Source organism: Diadema antillarum, unplaced genomic scaffold, assembly GCF_040938485.1.
Source record: "Diadema antillarum isolate AM-2024a unplaced genomic scaffold, OU_Dant_1.0 seq00000565_RagTag, whole genome shotgun sequence".
In the NCBI taxonomy this organism is placed as follows: domain Eukaryota; kingdom Metazoa; phylum Echinodermata; class Echinoidea; order Diadematoida; family Diadematidae; genus Diadema; species Diadema antillarum.
In genome coordinates, this window is record NW_027271504.1 from 1528061 (window position 1) to 1548674 (window position 20614).

General features: G+C 39.3%; 1 protein-coding gene across 1 annotated transcript in view; it reads left to right on the forward strand.

Moving 5' to 3' along the window:
* The first annotated feature begins 208 nt into the window (after positions 1-208).
* LOC139735180 (rabankyrin-5-like) overlaps positions 209-20614 on the forward strand; it is a 36801-nt gene continuing 16395 nt past the window's right edge. The window contains exons 1-13 of the mRNA XM_071645942.1: positions 209-230; positions 4320-4512; positions 8557-8675; positions 9671-9806; positions 10524-10647; positions 12205-12354; positions 13443-13608; positions 14877-15081; positions 15893-15961; positions 17735-17886; positions 18623-18720; positions 19186-19531; positions 20069-20321. Of these exons, the coding sequence (XP_071502043.1) occupies positions 221-230; positions 4320-4512; positions 8557-8675; positions 9671-9806; positions 10524-10647; positions 12205-12354; positions 13443-13608; positions 14877-15081; positions 15893-15961; positions 17735-17886; positions 18623-18720; positions 19186-19531; positions 20069-20321 (2021 nt within the window). The 5' untranslated portion in view covers positions 209-220. The remainder of the gene's footprint in view (positions 231-4319; positions 4513-8556; positions 8676-9670; positions 9807-10523; positions 10648-12204; positions 12355-13442; positions 13609-14876; positions 15082-15892; positions 15962-17734; positions 17887-18622; positions 18721-19185; positions 19532-20068; positions 20322-20614) is intronic.

The window sequence follows — 20614 nt, forward strand, 5'->3', positions numbered from 1 at the left end:
CTCTCATTCCGTGCAGTCGACGAATGCACAGTGTCAGTGTATTGAATCCTCGGGATTTTCCCGCAAAACACTGTTGAGTTCGTACAATCACTTCCGGTAATACACTGTCAATAGCTCTTCAGCGCGCGCACATTAGCTAGCTCACACAGTGCTACACACTGGTGGTACACCACGTACAGATGCATTCGCAGCCTGCCTGTCACTGAAGGAGCGAAGGATCATGGCGGAAGGTATGGGCGTGTACGCGTGTTCTGTTGTATAGATAAGCCTACTTACTGGAACGATTTTTATTCGTTGTGTGCTCTCGTTTATGCTGTAGAACGTCGTACTTCGGAGTCAAGATTATTACAAGTTTTGTTTTGAGTAAAACAGTAGGCAATTTCACCGTAGTTGAAAACTGCGCCTTCGTAGACAAAGGATAGTGAATTAAAATGACACGCGAGAGTCATGTGAGCTACCGCTGCACCGAGAGTCTCGTCTCTGCTCACGGCTCGGGCATCCGTCCCGTCGCGTAGCAGGACAGACGGACCTATGCGATCGGGTGCGGGTGGTATATAGGTGCTAGGTAGGTGGTGGTGGTGGTAGGCGTGGACGCGGGTGTAGTCTAGACCTAGTTGTACTAGTAGTTGAGTACTAGTACTAGAAGGCTTAATATACCTAACAAACATCTGCACATTTTAATCAACCAGAACTATGACAGCTATGGCTATGGATAGTTCAATTTATGTAAATTTAAAATTTATCTAAATTTAAATTTACCATGTTAACTGTATTTAAATAAATGGAACAAGCTTATTAGTACACGTAAATTAAATCAGTAAAGTTTTACAGCAGAGCCCAGGATCAGGGAACCCGCTCATGACTATGATGAGATGGACTTCTGCTCATAAGGATCCCTCCACCTCAATCGTCATGAGCATGGCCAGGGTGCTCATGAGGCCCCCTGTTCAGTTGTCGTCCATCCCACATCTGACATAAATTCTAAGTTGTTGCAAGTTTGCACAATGATTTAATATTGTTACACGCACACACACACACAACACATCACATGTTCACCACTCTCCATACTGAAAAGAAGAAAACATTCTGTCTCTGCTTTTTGACAAAAATCAAGTTTATCGACCGATATGCAGTGACCCACTGAAACACAGGTGCCAGCGGGTTCGCTCAACGCAGGACTGCCGCACCTATCGGCCTGATCCACCTCAAAGTTTTTGGTGCTCTTTTCTGCGGCTCTCGCCTCTTCATGCACAAATCAGCCCTACAAAAGTGAAGTCTGACATCATTTTACAAAGATTCATACAGAGAAAAATAAAATCTGAACTAACCTGATCTTGTACCCATATTCCAAATTAACCTTGTACTATTCCACACTCGAAGTTGCCAGCAAACTGATCACTTTGTAGGTAATGTATGACGGGTTCACTTTCTTTGTGAAATCCCTCCGTCCACCAACCTTTGGGCACCTTTCGTGCAAGCGTCCGTCCCGCTGCGCTGCATACTTATCCAGTGCAGACAGCGCACAAACCATGCAAGCTGTGGGATTTTTAGAGCGAGCTTGTGCATGCACAAGAGGAGATTTTTGTACATAGCATTTTATTGCATGGCTTGCGGGCTGTCTGATGGATGTATTTAAATTAATTTAGGTGAACATTTTTGATACTCTTCGTTGTTGATTGTATAAAGCTGTCCTGTATCATCGAATTCTGTTTTGTTTTGTTTTTGTTTGTTTGTTTTTGCAAATGTTTACAACCAGAGCCACAAATCATTTAAATTTCCAAAGCTGATCAACGGAAATATTGCCATGAAATTTAAGCATGATTAAAAAGAGTTAATCCGTACAATTATGTTGCTTTTTTTCAGCATTTCGATATTGGTCAGCTGTTATGTACTACATAACAGGCACATTTGGTCTGTGACCTAATTTAGGTACCCTTGTATACAGCTACACTATATTTGCAACCTGTGCATATGAAATGTCCTGTGATGTGTGTGCAATTCTAGGATATTACGTATTAATACATTGCTCAGTCCTCCAATTGTGTTTGTATCCATATTTGTGTACTGAGTGTGGAAAAGTAGGTGCCCTGTGATACCACACAAAACTGTATTGTCTCTTTGCAAATTTAAATGCATTTATAATGAAATACTTGTAGCTTAGATGATGTGACCAGTTACCAGTTAAAAGTGGATATTTTCACGCGAGTAATTTTTCGCACTCGGCCAGGTAAGATGGATTTCACATCAGGACATTAACTACTGGAACTTATGTCATGCACAAATATTTGCATGCTTTTATTTTTGCGCTAGCGTTTGGTTGCACGAAATGCGCGAAAATTTCCACTTTTACAGTATTCAATTGACTGATACATACATACATACATGTATGTGTACGCAATCTTATGGTTCATCATTGCTCTGTGTGTTTGTTTGTAAAATGCTTATTTTTAAGCCTTTGCACAAAAGGGGTAGTATGAATTATGCTCTGGATTTGTTTTCTGTTTTTATATCTGTCCATCTGTCTTGTTGCCATCAATCTTTCTTCAAACTTTGAAGATGTGATCTCTATATCAAAAGCATGCACAGTGAGTTATTAAGTTTAGAAAATAAAATGGAAAGCACGTCAGGGACAAATTTTACAGTTTGGCAAATTTTATGTGTGAAATTGTGTTCCAACAATACACTGTACATGGAAATTATAAGATTACATTCAGTTAAAAAAAGAAAAGATCCCGTGAAAGATGAGGCATAAGATACGACAGTAGAGCTAAACCTATGCTGTGGCAGATTACTTTTTGAGACTTGTTTGTGATTTTCTTCTTCTTTTTTTTTTTAGTTTAATGTGACAATAATAATTGAGGGAAAGAAAGAGTTTAAATTTGATATTTGATTGTTAGGCCCCTACCTTGAAGCATGTTAAAAATATCAACCAAAGTAAGTAGTGCCATCTTCTCAGGAACAGCAAATGGCATCGACTGTCATTACTCATGTGCAATGAATGATATTTGTAAGTGTATTAATTGTGTACTGTAGCAACTTCAGGGAGCTGTTTGTTTGGGTTTTTTGTGTGTGTTTAACTCAAAAGGTATATAAGTATGCTTTTATTGTGTTGATATGGGGCTATCATATTTAACTCATGCTCCAGTAAATGCAGGTACACTATATTAAAAGTTCTAGTCAAAGTAGTTTGATATCCCACCAGTGCAAAGGGTTAAAACCAGGTTTGTTTGTTGTTGTTTTTTCACTCCAAATGGTGGTAATGTAACAACCACCATAAAGATTTTCTTTACTTCTAAACAGAATGATGAAATAATTTTCCCTATTCATGTATCTTGCAGAGTGTTGTGGAGTTAATTTGATGTAACTCCTGACCAAAGAAGTTGTGAAAATATATTTGGTGACTCCTTTTTTTTTTTGGGGGGGGGGGGGGGAATGTTGGGAACCACACTACCTGAAACTATCAACAACAAAAAAGAAAAGATGTATGATTTTTTTTCTTCTTGCTTTTGCAAAGATTTGATTTATTTAATCAAATTCAGTCATCAATCATGCTGACAGATATATCTTGTTAATCTGACGTATCCAATTTATATCCGTCCAACCTAATTCCTTCCATCCAGATTGGCCTAAGCTGACATATATGGGCCATTTCCCCCAGCTGTTCAACCCTTAGCCACCCCCTCAAAACAGTTAAAGATATTATGTGTGCGTCAAGGCATATCCTGAAAGAATAGGTCTGTTCGGAGCACAACCGCCATACCGAATGGGATGTATGTGTAGATGCTACTTCATCGTGTGTTGGTTCCTCTTTTGTTGTTGTTGTTTCGTGTTTGTTCTTGGGGTTTGTTTTTGGACGAGGACAATTCACCAACTGGAAATGATGAGTGTATTAAGTTTGACATTGTTGGATGTTAATACCGTGCTATAGCTTTGAATGGGCCATGGTAGTGTCAGTTTGGAGAATATGACCATCATACTGTGGTTAGTGAGAAGGTCAACGTGAGATCTACATGTGCATTCTACTTGTATGGCTAGCTTGGCTGAAATACACTACAAAACTCTTTATGCAGCAACAATTTGTATTATAGATATATACCTTGCTCATGAAAATTGTGAAATTATTGGATGCAGGTTGAACTGTTGAATCTTCAATGTAATAGAAGAGAGACATACATGTATTTCTTGCATCATTTCATTCCTGTGTTCAACATCTCCCTGAAAGGAATTTGTCAGAGCCAGTGTGGATTTTTTTCTTTTTGTCCTTTGGAATGTGCCTCCTCTCACCTAACTGGCTGTTATGCTCGTCAAAATTCTTGCAGAAGCAGAGAAGTTGCAGCGCCATCTGGACCTGTTGCGGCAGGAGTATGTCAAACTCCAGACGCGGCTCGCTGAGCTGGAACAGAAGTACAATGTCGCCACGGCAACCAATGCGAAGGGAGGAGAGGAGGAGGGGAACTTTGTCTCCAAGCTGCTGGCCACGGTGGCAGATTTGTTTGACAAAGAGCTATACAGGTAGGCATGGGACTAGGGCTAAATTTGCATGCACATCTGAGTTTGGCTCAAAGGTGCATATCAGGGCCAAATTTGGGTCTGTTGCAAGTGTTACGGACTCAACTATTGGAAATGAATTTATGTTCCGAGGAACAACTAGATGCCCAAAATGCCTGCCATAGTGCTAATTTTTTGTTTATAATCTGAAAACAGCCTCTGCAACAATGACACTGTAAAAAAAAAAAATCATCTTGAACATGATAGATGCAGAGCCAATTCCGTGGATGTATCTAGACACCTTAAGTCAATTACTTTCATTCATTTCCGTATGCAATTTAGTATTATTGTCCCCGCCGAACGAGTTCGAGCAGGGGACTATGAAACGGGCTCCGTACGTGTGTCCGTCTGTCCGTCCGTCCGTCTGTGCGTCCGTGTGTGATCAAAATGTTCAATTTGCTACTTCTCCGTCATTTATGAGCCAATTTTGATTCTGTTTGCTTTATATGATGGCACTACATGGGAGCTTTGAAACTCCTACACAGAATTTCAGTTGTGACCTTTGACCTTGACCTTTGACCTATATTGTACATTTTGCTACAAAATGCTACTCCTTCACCATTTCTAACCCGATTTCGATTCCGTTTGCTTTGTGTGATGGCACTAGGTGAGGGCTTCAAAATTTCTACACAGAATTTTAACCTTTGACTTCTTTGACCTTTGACCTTGATTTTTGACCTATATTGTACATTGGCTACAAAATGCTAAGACTCCTTCGCCATTTCTAACCCGATTTCGATTCCGTTTGCTTTATGTGATGGCACTAGGTGAGGGCGTCAAAACTTCTACACAGAATTTTGACCTTTGACTTCTTTGACCTTTGACCTTGATTTTTGACCTATATTGTACATTTTGCTACAAAATGCTACTCCTTTGCCATTTCTAACCCGATTTCGATTCCGTTTGCTTTATGTGATGGCACTAGGTGAGGGCTTCAAAACTTCTACACAGAATTTTGACCTTTGACTTCTTTGACCTTTGACCTTGATTTTTGACCTATATGGTACATTTTGCTACTAAATGCTACTTCCGGCGGGGACATATATTACGCACCGTGTAATTTCTACTTTTCCTTGTATGTTATGTTTTTATATAAAAATATATATCATATATATGCTATTTTTTTTTCAGGTAAAATCAAGACTTGATTGTAATTCTGTTTTAGTGTGGTTTACTGTGTCACATAGATGTGAGCTGAAAATATAGAAAATTTCCCCAGATATAGTGTCTTTTGTCACATCTCTTGTTTTGATAAGTTTGTGTTTTCCATCAACACAGTGGTGAAATATTAGTGAAAACACCTAAAATGCTTGCAGTGTGGACATCACTTTAGCATTTCTGTTTGTCGTGCTACTCATATGTACGTCACTTATGACAAACAATATAAATTATAAAACCTCCTTTTATCATTAATTTCCTCAAATTCATTGGGTAAGCAGAGTCTGTCAGTTCAAATTAATGAGTCTTTGAGTTGATTTTTATTGCAACTGATGGCAAATTGCCCTACATTGACGTAAATAAACGCAGATTATTCAGTGCTGTATTAGTAGCCATGTAAACAGAGATGTCCAACTCAAGTATACTGTATGCTCATGATTTTTTATTTATTTTTTAATCATAGCTACTAAACACTGAATAATCTGTGTTTCTGGTATACTCGATGAAAGGCAATTTGTCAATCAGTTGCAATAGAAAGCAATTGTCAGTGCTTGTCTATTTTTCTGGTTTGTAACTAGCTGCCACTTAAACTGTTAAAACTGTGTGTGTGTGTGTGTGTGTGTGTTTGGATGAGTGTGTGAGTATGTATGTCTGTGTTTGTGTTTCAACTTGTCATTCCATTGGCCTACAGATGCAGTCAAGGCTAGCACTCTGTGTACATTCACACTGTGTCGTGGGGCAACTTGGGCATAATCTGTTATATCCTGAGTGTGTGGGATCGACCCAGCTATAGGCTGGAAGTGTGGGCGGGGCATGCCCTGGAGGGGAAGGGATGATCAATAGATTCAAAATAGAGCAGCCAATCTGACACATGCTGAAAGAGGGCGGGGGTCCAGAGCCCGGATCGTGTCTGTGTTTTTGTGTGTGTCTGTGAGTGTGTGCTTGTTTATATGAATGTGTTTGACTTGTGTGTGTTTTTGTGTGCATTTTGTTTCTGTCTGTGCGTGTTTGTTCACGTTTGTATGTTTATGTGTTTGTGTTAGAGTCCTGTGTATTGTGTCCATATATAGATTTTGTGTGTGTATGTGTGTTTGTTTGAGTCATGCGGTATACATATATTTTTCTGTGTACACGTGTATGTGTATGCGAGTGTGATTGTTACCATTTAATAGTATCTGTGTACTTGTGTGTGTATTTGTACCTGTTTGTGTTTGTTTCTTTGCATTATACACACATGTCTCTGTGTGTGTGTTGTGTTTGTGTGTGATGGTGAACTGATAAATGACCCACAAATGTACATGTTATTAAACACCAGATATATTGTAAACATGGATACCAGTATTTAATTTTGCAGGCATTTCAGTTTAGCATTATGGATATGTGCTCATTTTGAACAGCCTCTTCTGAATTTCGTATCCATGCTAATTTGCTTGTCTCTCAGCCAGCATTATTTCCAATACAGTAACTGTTTGTGTAGCATCGTAAACTGAGATACCTGTAAACATGTAGGTACAGTTTTTTTTTTGTATGTTGTACTCTGTACTCTATTTCACCAAGGTGTGATTCAATTGTTAGCCTGATCATGTTTTGTAGACATATCAGAGCAAATTGTGCATTTCCTGTGTTTAAGAGGATTGCTGTGTTGTTGGCACATCAACGTTGTAAGCAGCCAAATACTGCATATCTGTTTAGCTATCTGTATGTGCACTCTGTATGTTTTTGTTTTGTAGCCCTTCAAAATTTGCAAACAATCAATGCTTTGGAGCCCATCAAATTCTTGTCGTTACTAGTACAACAATTTTGAAGTATTTGTGTTAACAAAAGCCCCTGTTAGGGAGTCTGCATTTTCAAACCAAATATTGTCATTTTTGCTTCAAAATTTGCTGTGGCATGATAATACTGATTGTACATTAGATAATGCTACAATCGATTTATGCTGGTAATAGTAGTATATCAGTAGTCGCCGAGAAACATCAAATTATTGTGTTGTAATAGTGGGTTTTTTGTGAGATCGTGCCAGTGTGGTATTATTTAAGTTTGAGCATAAAAAAAAACAGCAAAACAAATGAAAATATGCAGGTAGCATCACAATTAGTATTCTTGTCTTGTTCAAGGTCAATAATGCAGGTCTCATTTTGTGAGATTCAGCTCAGGTGCAATAAAGTTGCAACTATTTCAAAATGCTTAAGCAGGTGTGAGTTTTGGATGCTTTACTCACCATTCAATGTTTTAGCAGTTGAAATTTGTACAGTATTGAGCTCAACTCTCCAAAAATTTTCACAATTGTTTCACATGGGTGTAGACATTTTTAAAGACTATTTCTTGCTGATAAGTTCATATCACTTCTAACTACTTGTATGTGAGGGTAGATTATAGGGTACCATTTATAGATTTCTCTTTCCTTTTAATTTTTACTGACAACAGTGAAATTTGACCGCTCCAGAACAAATGAGTAGAATAACAAAACAAAACCACAAAATAACAAGAACTGATGTTACAGCAACCTCCGTTATTTTCAATAAAAGAGGCTGTGGACAATTCAGGTAATGAAGGGTTAGAGAGGTGTAGCTGTCATGTCTTGCACTATCTGCTGGTGTACTGTAAACACAGAAATTTTTGCGGCAAATTGATTTTCGCGTATTTCGTGCTGCTTCCTAAAACCCACACAAATATCTTCATGATTTTCTGTGCACATTTTGAATGGGTACAATATTGTGCAGTGTGAATTCAAGAACCTGCAAATGTGTATTTGATCCGCTCCGCACCAAAACTTTTGACGTTTACAGTAATCGTTGAAAGATTGTGGAAGGATATTATCATGTATGATACATTGTCTTTGTCTCTGTGCAGCGATCTGGTAGTGAGGTTGGCAGGTCAAGAGGTCAAAGCCCATAAGTTTGTCCTGGCGGCCCGTAGTGATAGCTGGGGGGTGCCCAACCTCGCTGATGTCTTAGCCATTGATTTCACAGGTAAAGGAAAACTTGTTGTTGTTGTGTTCAAGCCTGTCTCTCTCTTTTTGTGACCTATATTGCTTGTATTAGCTATCTACTTTGTTAGCTAGCTAATTGTGAATGTGAATATTTCACTTTAATATATGATAAGATTCTTGAAGACTTTTTTTTTCACTCTGCCATTCCAGTGTGAAAATGATTTCACACGACTGGTAAATATTTTTGGAAAGTTTAGATTGATTATAAAAACAATTCCATCAATGAAAGTTTGAACAAGTGATATTCTCTGAAATTTCACTGAAAAGCAGTTCTACCACAGGGAATGCGCCCTTCCTGTTTGTTGAATAAGATTGTGTTGTACTATACCATGTCATGTTAAATCAGCTGTTTAGATGATTTGTGATTAGATAAGCATCATGTGACACTTAATGTTTGTTTATATATTTGTTATGTGGCTCATTCATGCAATATAACTTGAAAATTCTTGCAAGAGGAATTCAGTATTATACACTTTAGGGTATATAACTATCAAAACAAATATTGCATGCTCTGTCAGTGCTACAAAATTGTATGCACTATTCTAGACTTCACATGTATTTGCATACAAAAATCATGAGTAGTCTTTGCTGTAATTCTATTTCACCACAGCCTTTGACCTTGATAAAGTAGAACTGCACTTGGGTCTAATTAAATGCATTTGTCATACGCATGATCCAAGTATACAGTAGTGCATTTGAGGTCATACACTATTTATAGAGTATGATTGAACACTATGAGCTGTTGTGCTAGTACTGTATACACCATACAATGTATGTTTTTATTTGCAAGTTAACAACATCTGATCCTGATGTGAATGTCACTGGCATGATATGTACATTTCTCCTTGCAGTATTGTACTCCACGATTGCAAACTTAACCACTCTTGATATTGTCTGGAAGACCCGATCCACAAAAAGTCGATAAATATGTATGGCTTAAGCAGTATATCTTTCCCCCCTGTTTTGCGCGACCAGACATCTCCCAGGAGGTTGGAATGACTCTCCTAAAGTGGGTCTACACGGATGTCATCGCCTTGAAGCAGGACGACTCCTTTATCTTGGAGCTCCTTCGGGCGGCTAGCAGATTCAAACTGAGTCCACTTCAAGACAGGTAACCAATGTGCTGTGTGTGTGTGTGTGTGTGTGTGTGCCAATATGTGTGTCGTTTAGTGTGTGTGGACACACATACAAATTTTACATTTAAACCAAGGACACACAAAGAACAGAGGACGTCCTCGGTACGCAGACCATTCCAAACGGTCTGCTTATGCATGCTTTTACATGTAGGGGTACATGTTTGTAGGTCCTCGATTAGCATTATTGTAATAAGTCCTTGGTTGGATGGTAATATACAAATCGAGTCCTCGGTTGACAAGAGTCCTACTGACACACAGGTCCTCAGTTATGTGGTAAAGTTCTTATGGGTAAAACAGGTCCTCGGTTTCCACCATAGATGCGTATGTGTGTGTGTGTGTGTGTGTGTGTGTGTGTGTCTGCACTTCTGAGGTCATGTAAACTACTGTAGCAAGATGTTTAGAAATATATTCTGAATACTAATCCAACATTCACAATCATTGGCTTTTCCACATTATACACATCAGAAGCGTGATAATGAATGCACATTAGCATTTGAATAAATCTTACACTTCAGTGACAAATTAGCAGTCTCACTCTTATCAATATTCTGTCATAATGTTTTAATTTATTCATTTCAATGTACAGATGTATTGTATTTTTGTTTTTATGTTTGTTATGTTTTCTTGTTTAAAAAAGAGACACAATGGAATAGCCCTCAATTATGGTAGGATGTGAATTTTTGTCTTTACAGGTGTGAGAAAGCCCTCATGTCGTCTGTCACGGTGAGAAATTGCATTCGATACTACCAGGTGGCCGAGGAGATTGCAGCCTCCGAACTCAAGAACTATTGCTCTCAGCTCATCTCAAATCATTGGGTAAGTGATTGATGGAGCACTGGATATGATTTGAAGAGCTATCGCATGACTTGGGGTCCCATTCACATCTGAAATGTGAACTCTTTGATATTTGTATGTGGGTTTATTGTCAAACAAATATTGTTTCAATGGCTTGATTTGTTTGATGAATAAGTACACTAGAATTTATTGTATAAGATAGGTTGGCAATCACTGGGGCAAAGAAAAAAAAAAACGTTCACCTTTTGCCACTGAAAGGATGACATTGACTTCTGACTCATAGAGCTTGATAAATGCTAGCCTTTTGTCAAGGCCCTCTTGCTGTATGGTGAAGAGAGCCCAGCTGAGTGGGGTTGTGCGAGGGCCTTTTGAGATCTGCTTCACGTCCTTTTGTTAGCCCTTTGTATTACCGACTTTTGCTCCCCGTTTTCGGGAGCAAAAGTCTACCGATCTTTGTGTCTGTCTGCCCGAGCCTGATTTGCGTACGGCGAATGCACGCCACAGACCTCCAAGGGTGGTCGGTGATGCAGCCCAGACAGCGCCAAGAGTGAGGATGTGGGGAGCGCAGCATTCCATTGGTCGACCAGAACATGTTGATATGACTATTCATTTGGGTTCATGTGTCATGGATCTTCAGCTGATCTTCAGCTGTTGCGCTCAGCTGGGCTCACATTGCTTGCCTGTTACAACGAGAGGGCCTTGACAAAAGGCTATGAGTAGATAAATGCTAGAGAGGAGATCTGACAGAGGAAAAGATCAAGTGGGCTGCTTGGCTCTTGGTAATTAAAGCAAGTTGGAAAAATATCAATGTGGCTTTAGCATAGCATTCTTCCTTCCTGCTTCCTTCCTCTATGCTTCCTCTTGGTAATTTTGCTCTGTTTGTTCTTGCTGTTAATATAAAGTTTCTGTTCTCAAAATAGTGGCATTCAGTCATATAGTTTGGAAATGAAATCTTTCCTTTTTTTTTTTTTAGTTTAAAGTGCACATCAAATGCTTAATGCATAGTGAGATTGTGAAATTTACATGAATAATGTCTGAAAAAAAAAGTTTTACCCCAAAAATTCAATATGAAAATTACGTAACATGATGCTTGTGCTGTATTTATACACCACCTTTTCATCAATTTAAATCATTAGCACTCAATGTTTGTAGTATGGCAAAATACAATTCTGTATGTGCATGCACAAGTTGAAAATTGTCTCTGTAACATAGGACATAACTAAAACAGTTTGATGTAGAATGCAGATAATGCATAGAGAATTCAACACTAAGTGTATTACCAATATATAGGTGGAATGCCTGAAGTATAAACTCAGTTGTATGCTGCAGTTCTGTACAGCATTATGTTACATAGCATTTTATGCATCCAATTAGAATGTGATTTCTTTATTTTTCCCCTGCTAACCATGCAGTCGTGCCCAAATATATGTCGTAAAACTTGAGTAACAGTAATCACACACAGTAATTAGAATTGAAGGGTAGTGTATGATCACATTACCCCAGTGGAATCAGATAGTGACGCATCTGTTGGGAATGGAGTGCAGTGAGAACTAAAAAGCTTCCTGTGTACTTTTTCAGAATGATTTTACTAGCGAGGATTTTGGCAACATGGCTGCCTCCTTGCTCTACAAGATGTTCAAGGCCAAGGCGCCGTTCCCTCTCCACACTGCCATCAGGAATCGCAGGGAGGACATCGTCTTCCTCTACCTCGTCGAGTTCGACGCTCAGGTAGGGTGTCTACACAATGTTTTTTCTAGGAAGGATTACCTCACCTTGCACTGCTATCAGTCCCATTGCAGTAAGAGGGATCCATACTCGGCATACTTTATCATATCTCACAAAATCTCTACTGTGCAACCCAACAAAGAAAAAATATCTACAGAAAGACTTATGTATTACAATGATTTACTAAAGTCCTCCTGGTTCAGACGTCAAGACAAAGACCTGCTATTCATAAAGTGCACTACAAGTGGTTTATTATAAGATGTATAGGAGGAATCAGTTTGTGGTACACACCGTGTGTGTGTCGTCCTTGAAAGGGCTGTTGTTGGCAAAAGAATCTAGAAAGAGGAGAGTGAAGTACTGTATGTATAATGTTTTTGCTACGTTTTCAAGGAATGACCTGTACATATCCTAATGTGCAATGTCTAAAGCTGTGATTCTCAACCGTAGGGCTGCAAACTTCTTGCAGGTGAGGTATGAGTCTGCCAAAAATAAGATATTTGATCTAACTATGGACCTAAAAAAAAAGTGACCTGAAGTGGCCCTCAGGTTGAAAAGAGTTGAAAAATGTGGGTCCAAAGCACTTGTCTGTACAAAAACACACACACACACACACACACACACACATGCGCGCGCACGCGCATGCGCGCACATTGAACTTGATTCATTTCATTAGATGATTACATGATATCAATTATTATAGACATTATTACACTTGCTACTATTTATGAAGGCATCACTAGGCAGTATATCAGTATCCACCGTTCAGGGATAAAGTAATGATGAAAAATATGTAACATAAAATGTTATCATTACTCTGGTTTTCCGGAAATTAATCAATGGTTTAGTGAAATATGTATGACTTAATGAGAAAAATGAATTCAATACAGTGCAGTTAGTGTACACTGTTATTTAGATCTACATGCTCTTTAATACCTAAAAAATGGATGAAAATTTGTTTTTTAGTCACTTGTTGCTAGATGAAAACTTACAGAGATCTCTGTTATGATGTTATTGCTGTTTTGCCTCCACCACACTGAACAAGTGAAACTGAGAGACTTTCATTGTTTTCATGTGCCCCTCTGCCCAATCAGCTGCCAGGAAAGTTGAACGAGGTGGACGAGAGGAATGACCTTCCTCTGGACCTTGCCCTGTCCACCAAGCAGGAGAGTATTGCCAGCGAGCTGGTCAAGCACAGGGTGGACGTGGACCGAGCTGACCGCCAGGGTTTCAGCCTCCTCCACAAGGCCATTAAGAGAGGTCAGTGAAAACTCCGCAGAGTTCAAGATCGTGCCTCTATATGTTGCATTTTTTGTAATTTTGGTGACCACAAAGCAGTACTCACCCGAGTATCAGGAGAGCAAAGTCTATGAAGGTGACAACTTTCCCATTCTCACCCATGCGTTAACACCAAAGAGAGATAGCAATGTGTTAAAGTACAGCTGTGGAATACAAGAAGCTGGTCTGAGGAAATTTTAGCAAAAAAGTATCACAAAAAAGGGGCAAAATAGCTCCATGTCATCCCCAGTTACACTGCAGTTTTTATTTTCACCTGAAATTAGACATGTTTGTGTTACTGTAATGTTGGTTTTGGATTTAATAGTCAATGTTTGATTCTACCTGTCATTCTGTGTAAAGTTTTATAGTTCTTTTGTGATTCATAATTTTTGTTTGTTCACAGCGCTGTACACAAAGTATACTGGACATTATGTTCTCATTCAAAAAGGATATGTAGGATGTAAAATATTTCATTGAAATTGAAATCATGTTTTAACCCCTATTTGGTCTCGTAATGTCCTGTGACAGAGATAGTTACATGTATTATGGTTACCTTCCAAACAGAGTATTATGTCTGTTTTATTTTTTTTTTTAAGTTTTATGGTATTCTTATACTGTTTGTTTGATTTCAGTCAAGTTTTCACTGATCTGTATTATGTATGTCATGGGTTTTTCCCCGATTTTCCCCCGATTCGATGCGCTTAGAAACATCAGTATTAAGCGCTATATAAATGTTATTCATTATCATTATCATTATCATGAGTTTTATTAGAAAAGAAGTGCCATTCTTTGGTCTTTGCTCAATCTCTGCTTACAATTGTGTGGTGAAGTAATGGGTAAAAACTGACAACCATGTGGTGAACTTATTTTTCTTTTCTTTTCTTTTTTAAATGTCAAGAGCTGGATGATAGTGAAGAAGCAGAGTCAAGATGCTAATGTCTGAATTATCATATTAACAAAATTTTTACAACTTGAATTAAGCTGTATCTACTTTAATATGTCTTTGAGAGGTAATGAGAAATTTGATAATTGATCTTGTTTAGGTCTAAAATGATGTGGTGCGATGGTGTGTCATGAATATGATGAGAATGTACTGCCACCAGCATTCATTTTAAACATTAGACGATGAATATAATGTGCATTATGACAAAATTTGGTAGCTATCAGGATACTGTGAAAGGAGTCGTAAGACTTTTAAGATTAAATGTATTGAATTAGAGCCCAGCCCTGTCACACTTTCTTCACAACAGTGGACGAGTTCTCTGCGAACTTCTTGATCAAGTCCAACGCCAACGTGAATGCCATCACAAGGGGAGACATGGAGACACCCCTCCACATGGTGGCAGGCTTCAATCCTGTTGTTACGGAGAAGAGCCAGCTGGACGGGATGGTCAGGGTGGCCGAACAGATCCTGCAGAACGGGGCAAACCCCAATGCTCAGGATGCCAAGGGCAAGTGAGTGATGTGATGTTCTAACATGAAATCTTATGCACGGGACTATGAATCATGTTAACTTGAGATTTCATTCAGCTGCTAGATGAGGAAAAATGGCTCAAAATGGCATACTTTCTGCCTCCATGGGTTAGGAGGTTTTCAATAGTTGTTATGTTTTCCCAGATGTTGTTTGTAATCAATGTTTGGTAGAATGTATTATCCATTTATTTTACTCAGAGTATGTATTGTGTTTTAAGCAAAATCAATATATGCAAGGCTACTTTATTCACAGGTGCACTGTTGATATGAACTCCAGTGAGAATGCTGTGTGCTCTATTTTATGAATCATGCCACCTTGGAATAAAGAGTTTGAATGGGGAGGATTTGAGAATGCAAGTAAACATGTTTCATGACATCATTTGATACGTGATCAAGCAGAGGAAACCATAATGAATACATATTTGTATTGGACATATCTGGATGAACAGGCTATGAAGGGATGATGTGCATGTGTTATGTATTCTTCAATTTATGATAAGTATTTTCTGTACAGGAAATAGCAATCATACATGATTTGTTATTTACCACTATCATAAGTCTTGAAATTACGCCCACCTGATGTCAGCACCAAAGTACAAGGTTGGGATGTCTCTTAATTCATTTAGCACATGCAAAAGTATGCCGTTGTGTCTGTAGAACTTCATTTGTTTACATTTCTTTTACAGCACCATTGTCATAAAACATAATGTGGAATAAAAATGTGAAATGTTTGATAATACCTCAGTGATATTGAGTTCCTTCATCATTCCTTTATTCCATTTCTCTTCTCCAGTACACCACTTTTCATTGCCATAGGAAGTGGAAATGTTGCTGTCTTTGACCTTCTTATCAGTCACAAAGGGTGAGTAGATTTCTCTGTCAAAAGTCTTTATGGTTCACTGTCTTCACTGCAGTGGAGCCATGCCTTTGAATCACTTGTTGTCAATAAACCCTTGTAAACCTGTAGCTTGGCTATTCTGCATAGGCAATATATCTTGGATCATTGGTTCTTTTGTGTATGGTCTTGAATATTGCTGCAAGTGAATTCAGCATTTATTTTACCCAGCGTGATATCTGGTGATGAGTCTGTTTTATTGATCTTACTTTGGTGTGTTAGGTTCAGTTATTGTCTCTATGGATGACATATCTTTGACAAAAAAAGGGTCTGATTTACTTTTCAAAGGACTCAAAAGTGAGGTCTTAGCTGATATTGCTGGAGTGTATTGTTTATTGTCCCCGCCGAACGAGTTCGAGCAGGGGACTATGAAACGGGCTCCGTACGTGTGTGTGTCCGTGTGTCCGTCCGTCCGTGTGTCCGTCCGTCCGTGTGTCCGTCCGTCCGTGTGTCCGTGTGTCCGTGTGTGCGTCCGTGTGTGATCAAAATCTTCAATTTGCTACTTCTCTGTCATTTATGAGCCAATTTTGATTCTGTTTGCTTTATATGATAGCACTACATGGGAGCTTTGAAACTTCTACACAGAATTTCAGTCGTGACCTTTGACCTTGACCTTTGACCTATATTGTACATTTTGCTACAAAATGCTACTCCTTCGCCATTTCTAACCCGATTTCGATTCCGTTTGCTTTATGTGATGGCACTAGGTGAGGGCTTCAAAACTTCTACACAGAATTTTGACCTTTGACTTCTTTGACCTTTGACCTTGATTTTTGACCTATATTGTACATTTTGCTACAAAATGCTACTCCTTCGCCATTTCTAACCCGATTTCGATTCCGTTTGCTTTATGTGATGGCACTAGGTGAGGGCTTCAAAACTTCTACACAGAATTTTGACCTTTGACTTCTTTGACCTTTGACCTTGATTTTTGACCTATATTGTACATTTTGCTACGAAATGCTACTCCTTCGCCATTTTTAACCCAATTTCGATTCCGTTTGCTTTATATGATGGCACTAGGTGAGGGCTTCAAAACTTCTACACAGAATTTTGACCTTTGACTTCTTTGACCTTTGACCTTGATTTTTGACCTATATTGTGCATTTTGCTACAGAATGCTACTCCTTCGCCATTTCTAACCCGATTTCGATTCCGTTTGCTTTATGTGATAGCACTAGGTGAGGGCTTCAAAACTTTTACACAGAATTTTGACCTTTGTCTTCTTTGACCTTTGACCTTGATTTTTGACCTATATTGTACATTGGCTACAAAATGCTACTCCTTCGCCATTTCTGACCCAATTTCGATTCCATTTGCTTTATGTGATGGCACTAGGTGAGGGCTTCAAAACTTCTACACAGAATTTTGACCTTTGACTTCTTTGACCTTTGACCTTGATTTTTTACCTATATTGCACATTTTGTTACAAAATGCTACTTCCGGCGGGGACATATGTTACGCACCGCGTAATTTCTACTTTTCCTTGTTTTATAGGAAATTGGACTCTGTTGTTTGGGCTTTATGAAGTAATTGTGCTGTGTATAAACTCACTTCAAGTACTCATTTTATTCATTTGTTCATGCACTTTGAGGTTGCAGGTGTGGATATGTTGTTGGGCCATCACTTAGTATAACATTCCAAGATCATTTTGTGAAAGATACTTGCTGGTCTGTAGAGCTGATGCCGTTCCGAAGGGAAATTTTCCCCTCATTATGTATCTTACCATGCTCTCCTCAGGATAAACTTTGACCTCCTGAACAATGACGGAGACAGTGCCCTCTGGTGGGCCCTGGACAATACTGCCACCAACGTCAGCTACGGGGAGGACAGCTTTGCCGCCAAGCTGATCCGAAAGGGGTGCAGCCCCGATGCCATTAATCCTCAGACTGGTACCATATCTTTACTCTATATTTTGGCTTCCATTCTCTGCAACAGACTGTTTAAACCCTGCTGGAATTCAATAATTATCTACCTTGGCTAAAGTGTTCACATTCATGGAAATACTGTGTTTTAATTGTGACAAACTGTAGAAATGGACTTCACTTTTTCATGTGTATCACCTCAGTGATGTATATATACATGTATAATGTATATACAATGTACATCCCGTAATAGAATAATTTTTTCTTCAAACAATGCAATCAGAGAATATCGGATTTTGTAATGAGGTGATTAGTTTTGAAAATGTACTTTTATGAGTGAATTGCCATACCCTATGCATGCATACTGGAAATATGACTATAAGGGAAGTAACATGGCACCTTTTGTATAGTCAGAGGAGCATCCAGCCCTCTCGATATGTGCTGAAGAAATAGAACTTATTGCTGTTTAAAATTGCATATGAGAGTTCTGTGTGGGATGGATTCTATGTAGTCAAGTTTTTTGGATACTCCTCGGATTTGATAATGTGAAGAGTTTTAGTAATTTCCTGAGTGACTATTGAATTTAAATCAGTGGTTAATTCATTTCTGAATTGATTGAATATGTACCTGTGACTATACCAAAAATTTTGTCAGTATCAAACCCCTTTAGTCATTGTATGGTTGTTATGTCTTTCAGTCGTTGTAGTTGGTTTTTTTTTAATATTATAATGAAGTGTGTTTGCTTTTCTCTCTCCCAACCAAGGTGATTCTCTGTTACACCGAGCTGCACGTTCAGGGAATGAAGAGGGAGCCCTATTTCTAGCCACGCATGGTGCCTCGCCAAATCTTGCCAATTTCAAGGTAATACAAACAGTCACACAAAGCTGGTGTCACATTGGTATGGAAACACAATGTAATTAGTTGCAGTACAGTGCTGCATTGTAGGTGTTATGGTTGTAATGTTAAACGTAAGTCTAATAACTAATGTCTATGTTAAGAAATAAGTCTTTTCTATTGTTGCCATGGTAGATAGACCTTTTGTAACAGATGGAAACTTTAAGCATGGTTAAAAGTGTTTTTCCCCTGATGGAATACTGTCGGTTAGATGAATGCTTCATGGTCGACTGTAAGATTTAGCATGCATTAACAGTATAATTTGTGCACAGTTACACTGTGTCATGGTATGTGATGATTACAGTAAGGATTAGAGCAAGTGTTCGGGATGCAAAAAGTCATGGCACAGTGGAATAATGAGAATCCTTTGAAAGTGTCGTAATTAATTCAAGAGCTGTCCTGTGCTAAAGATTTCATTCTCATCCCATGTAGGGAGAGACACCCTTGCACTCCTCTGCCAGCTGCGGCCTCTCCCGTCTCACCGCTCTCCTCCTCAACAAGGGGGCCAACCCCAATGCCCAGACCCGGGAAGCCAGTCTCTCCAGCCAGTTCGGCTCCATGGGCGTCGGCCAGGAGTCTACTACCGGTGGTGGTGGCGGTGGCAGGAGTAACCCCTTCGAGGATGAGGCTGTAAGAGGGAGCATGGATCGAGGAGGAGGAGGAGGAGGAGGTGGAAGCGGAGATCCGGGTCTGCTCTTGGCCAGCAGACAGACACCGCTCCACATGGCTGTGGCTAATCGCCATGCCGACGTGGTCGGTGTCTTTATGGAGCACAGAAGTGAGTTGTGTGGACATCAATACATGCGATATTGATTCTCATCAGCTGTTTTGTTATAAATAAATGTTTGTTTAAAGGGATTGTATAGTTTTGGTTGAGACCTAACTTCAGGTTTGTAACATTTCTAGTGAGATAATGAAAAATCTCTTACGAAATATGAACGAGCATGTAATTCCAAGAGGGGTTCAGTGTTGATTTGATGAAAATTGTTTTTGAAATGGCTGAGATATCCAAAAAGTTTAAAGTCCAATCCTCATCTCCATTAATACTTCACCATCCCTTTGAAATGAATACTGGAAAATTCATCTAATCTCAAATAATGAACCTGTATCTGAAATGATAAACATGTTTCTCAAATGATGAACCTGTGTCACTCTTCATTTTGTAAGAATCATATTTCTTCTTCTTTTTATGTTTATGCCAATGAGATGAGCAAAGCATTACCTATAAATTGAAGAAGAAAGGTAGAGAATCCTCCATCATCAACAAGCATTCATATATTCATTATGTCCATATTGCTTCATGCCCATTCCCCAGCAATGGCTCTCCAGTCCCGTGACGGCATCCAGATCATTCCAGACTTCAACCTGCGGGACTCCAACGACCAGACCGTGCTGGGCCTGGCACTTTGGACGGGGCTGCACAGCTTTGCCGCACAGCTGCTCCACGCCGGGGCAAACATCAATTACACCACAGCAGACGGCCTAACGCTCCTCCACCTGGCTATCAAGAAGCAGGACACGTCTAGTGCCCTCTTTCTGCTGGAACACCAGGCAGACATCAATGTTAAGTGAGTCACCTCATTCCCGTCGGATGGATAAGGGCCAAGTGGGTGTTATTATACTTCGTAATTCCGTCAGGGATTACGTTGACAAGAGAGAGACCCGCTGACGCATGCGCAGATTCCCCAATTCGTTGACGGCGCATTTGCACTGAAGCAAGGCTTTGGATGCCCGTTTTTTCCCCTGAAAATATCGGTGCGATCCTCAAGAATAGGTTAGCGCTTTAGTGGAATTTTGAAACTTAAAGTCTCTTAGTCGAAGTGTAAATCACTTTAGAGACTATATTTCACGTTTCCGTTAT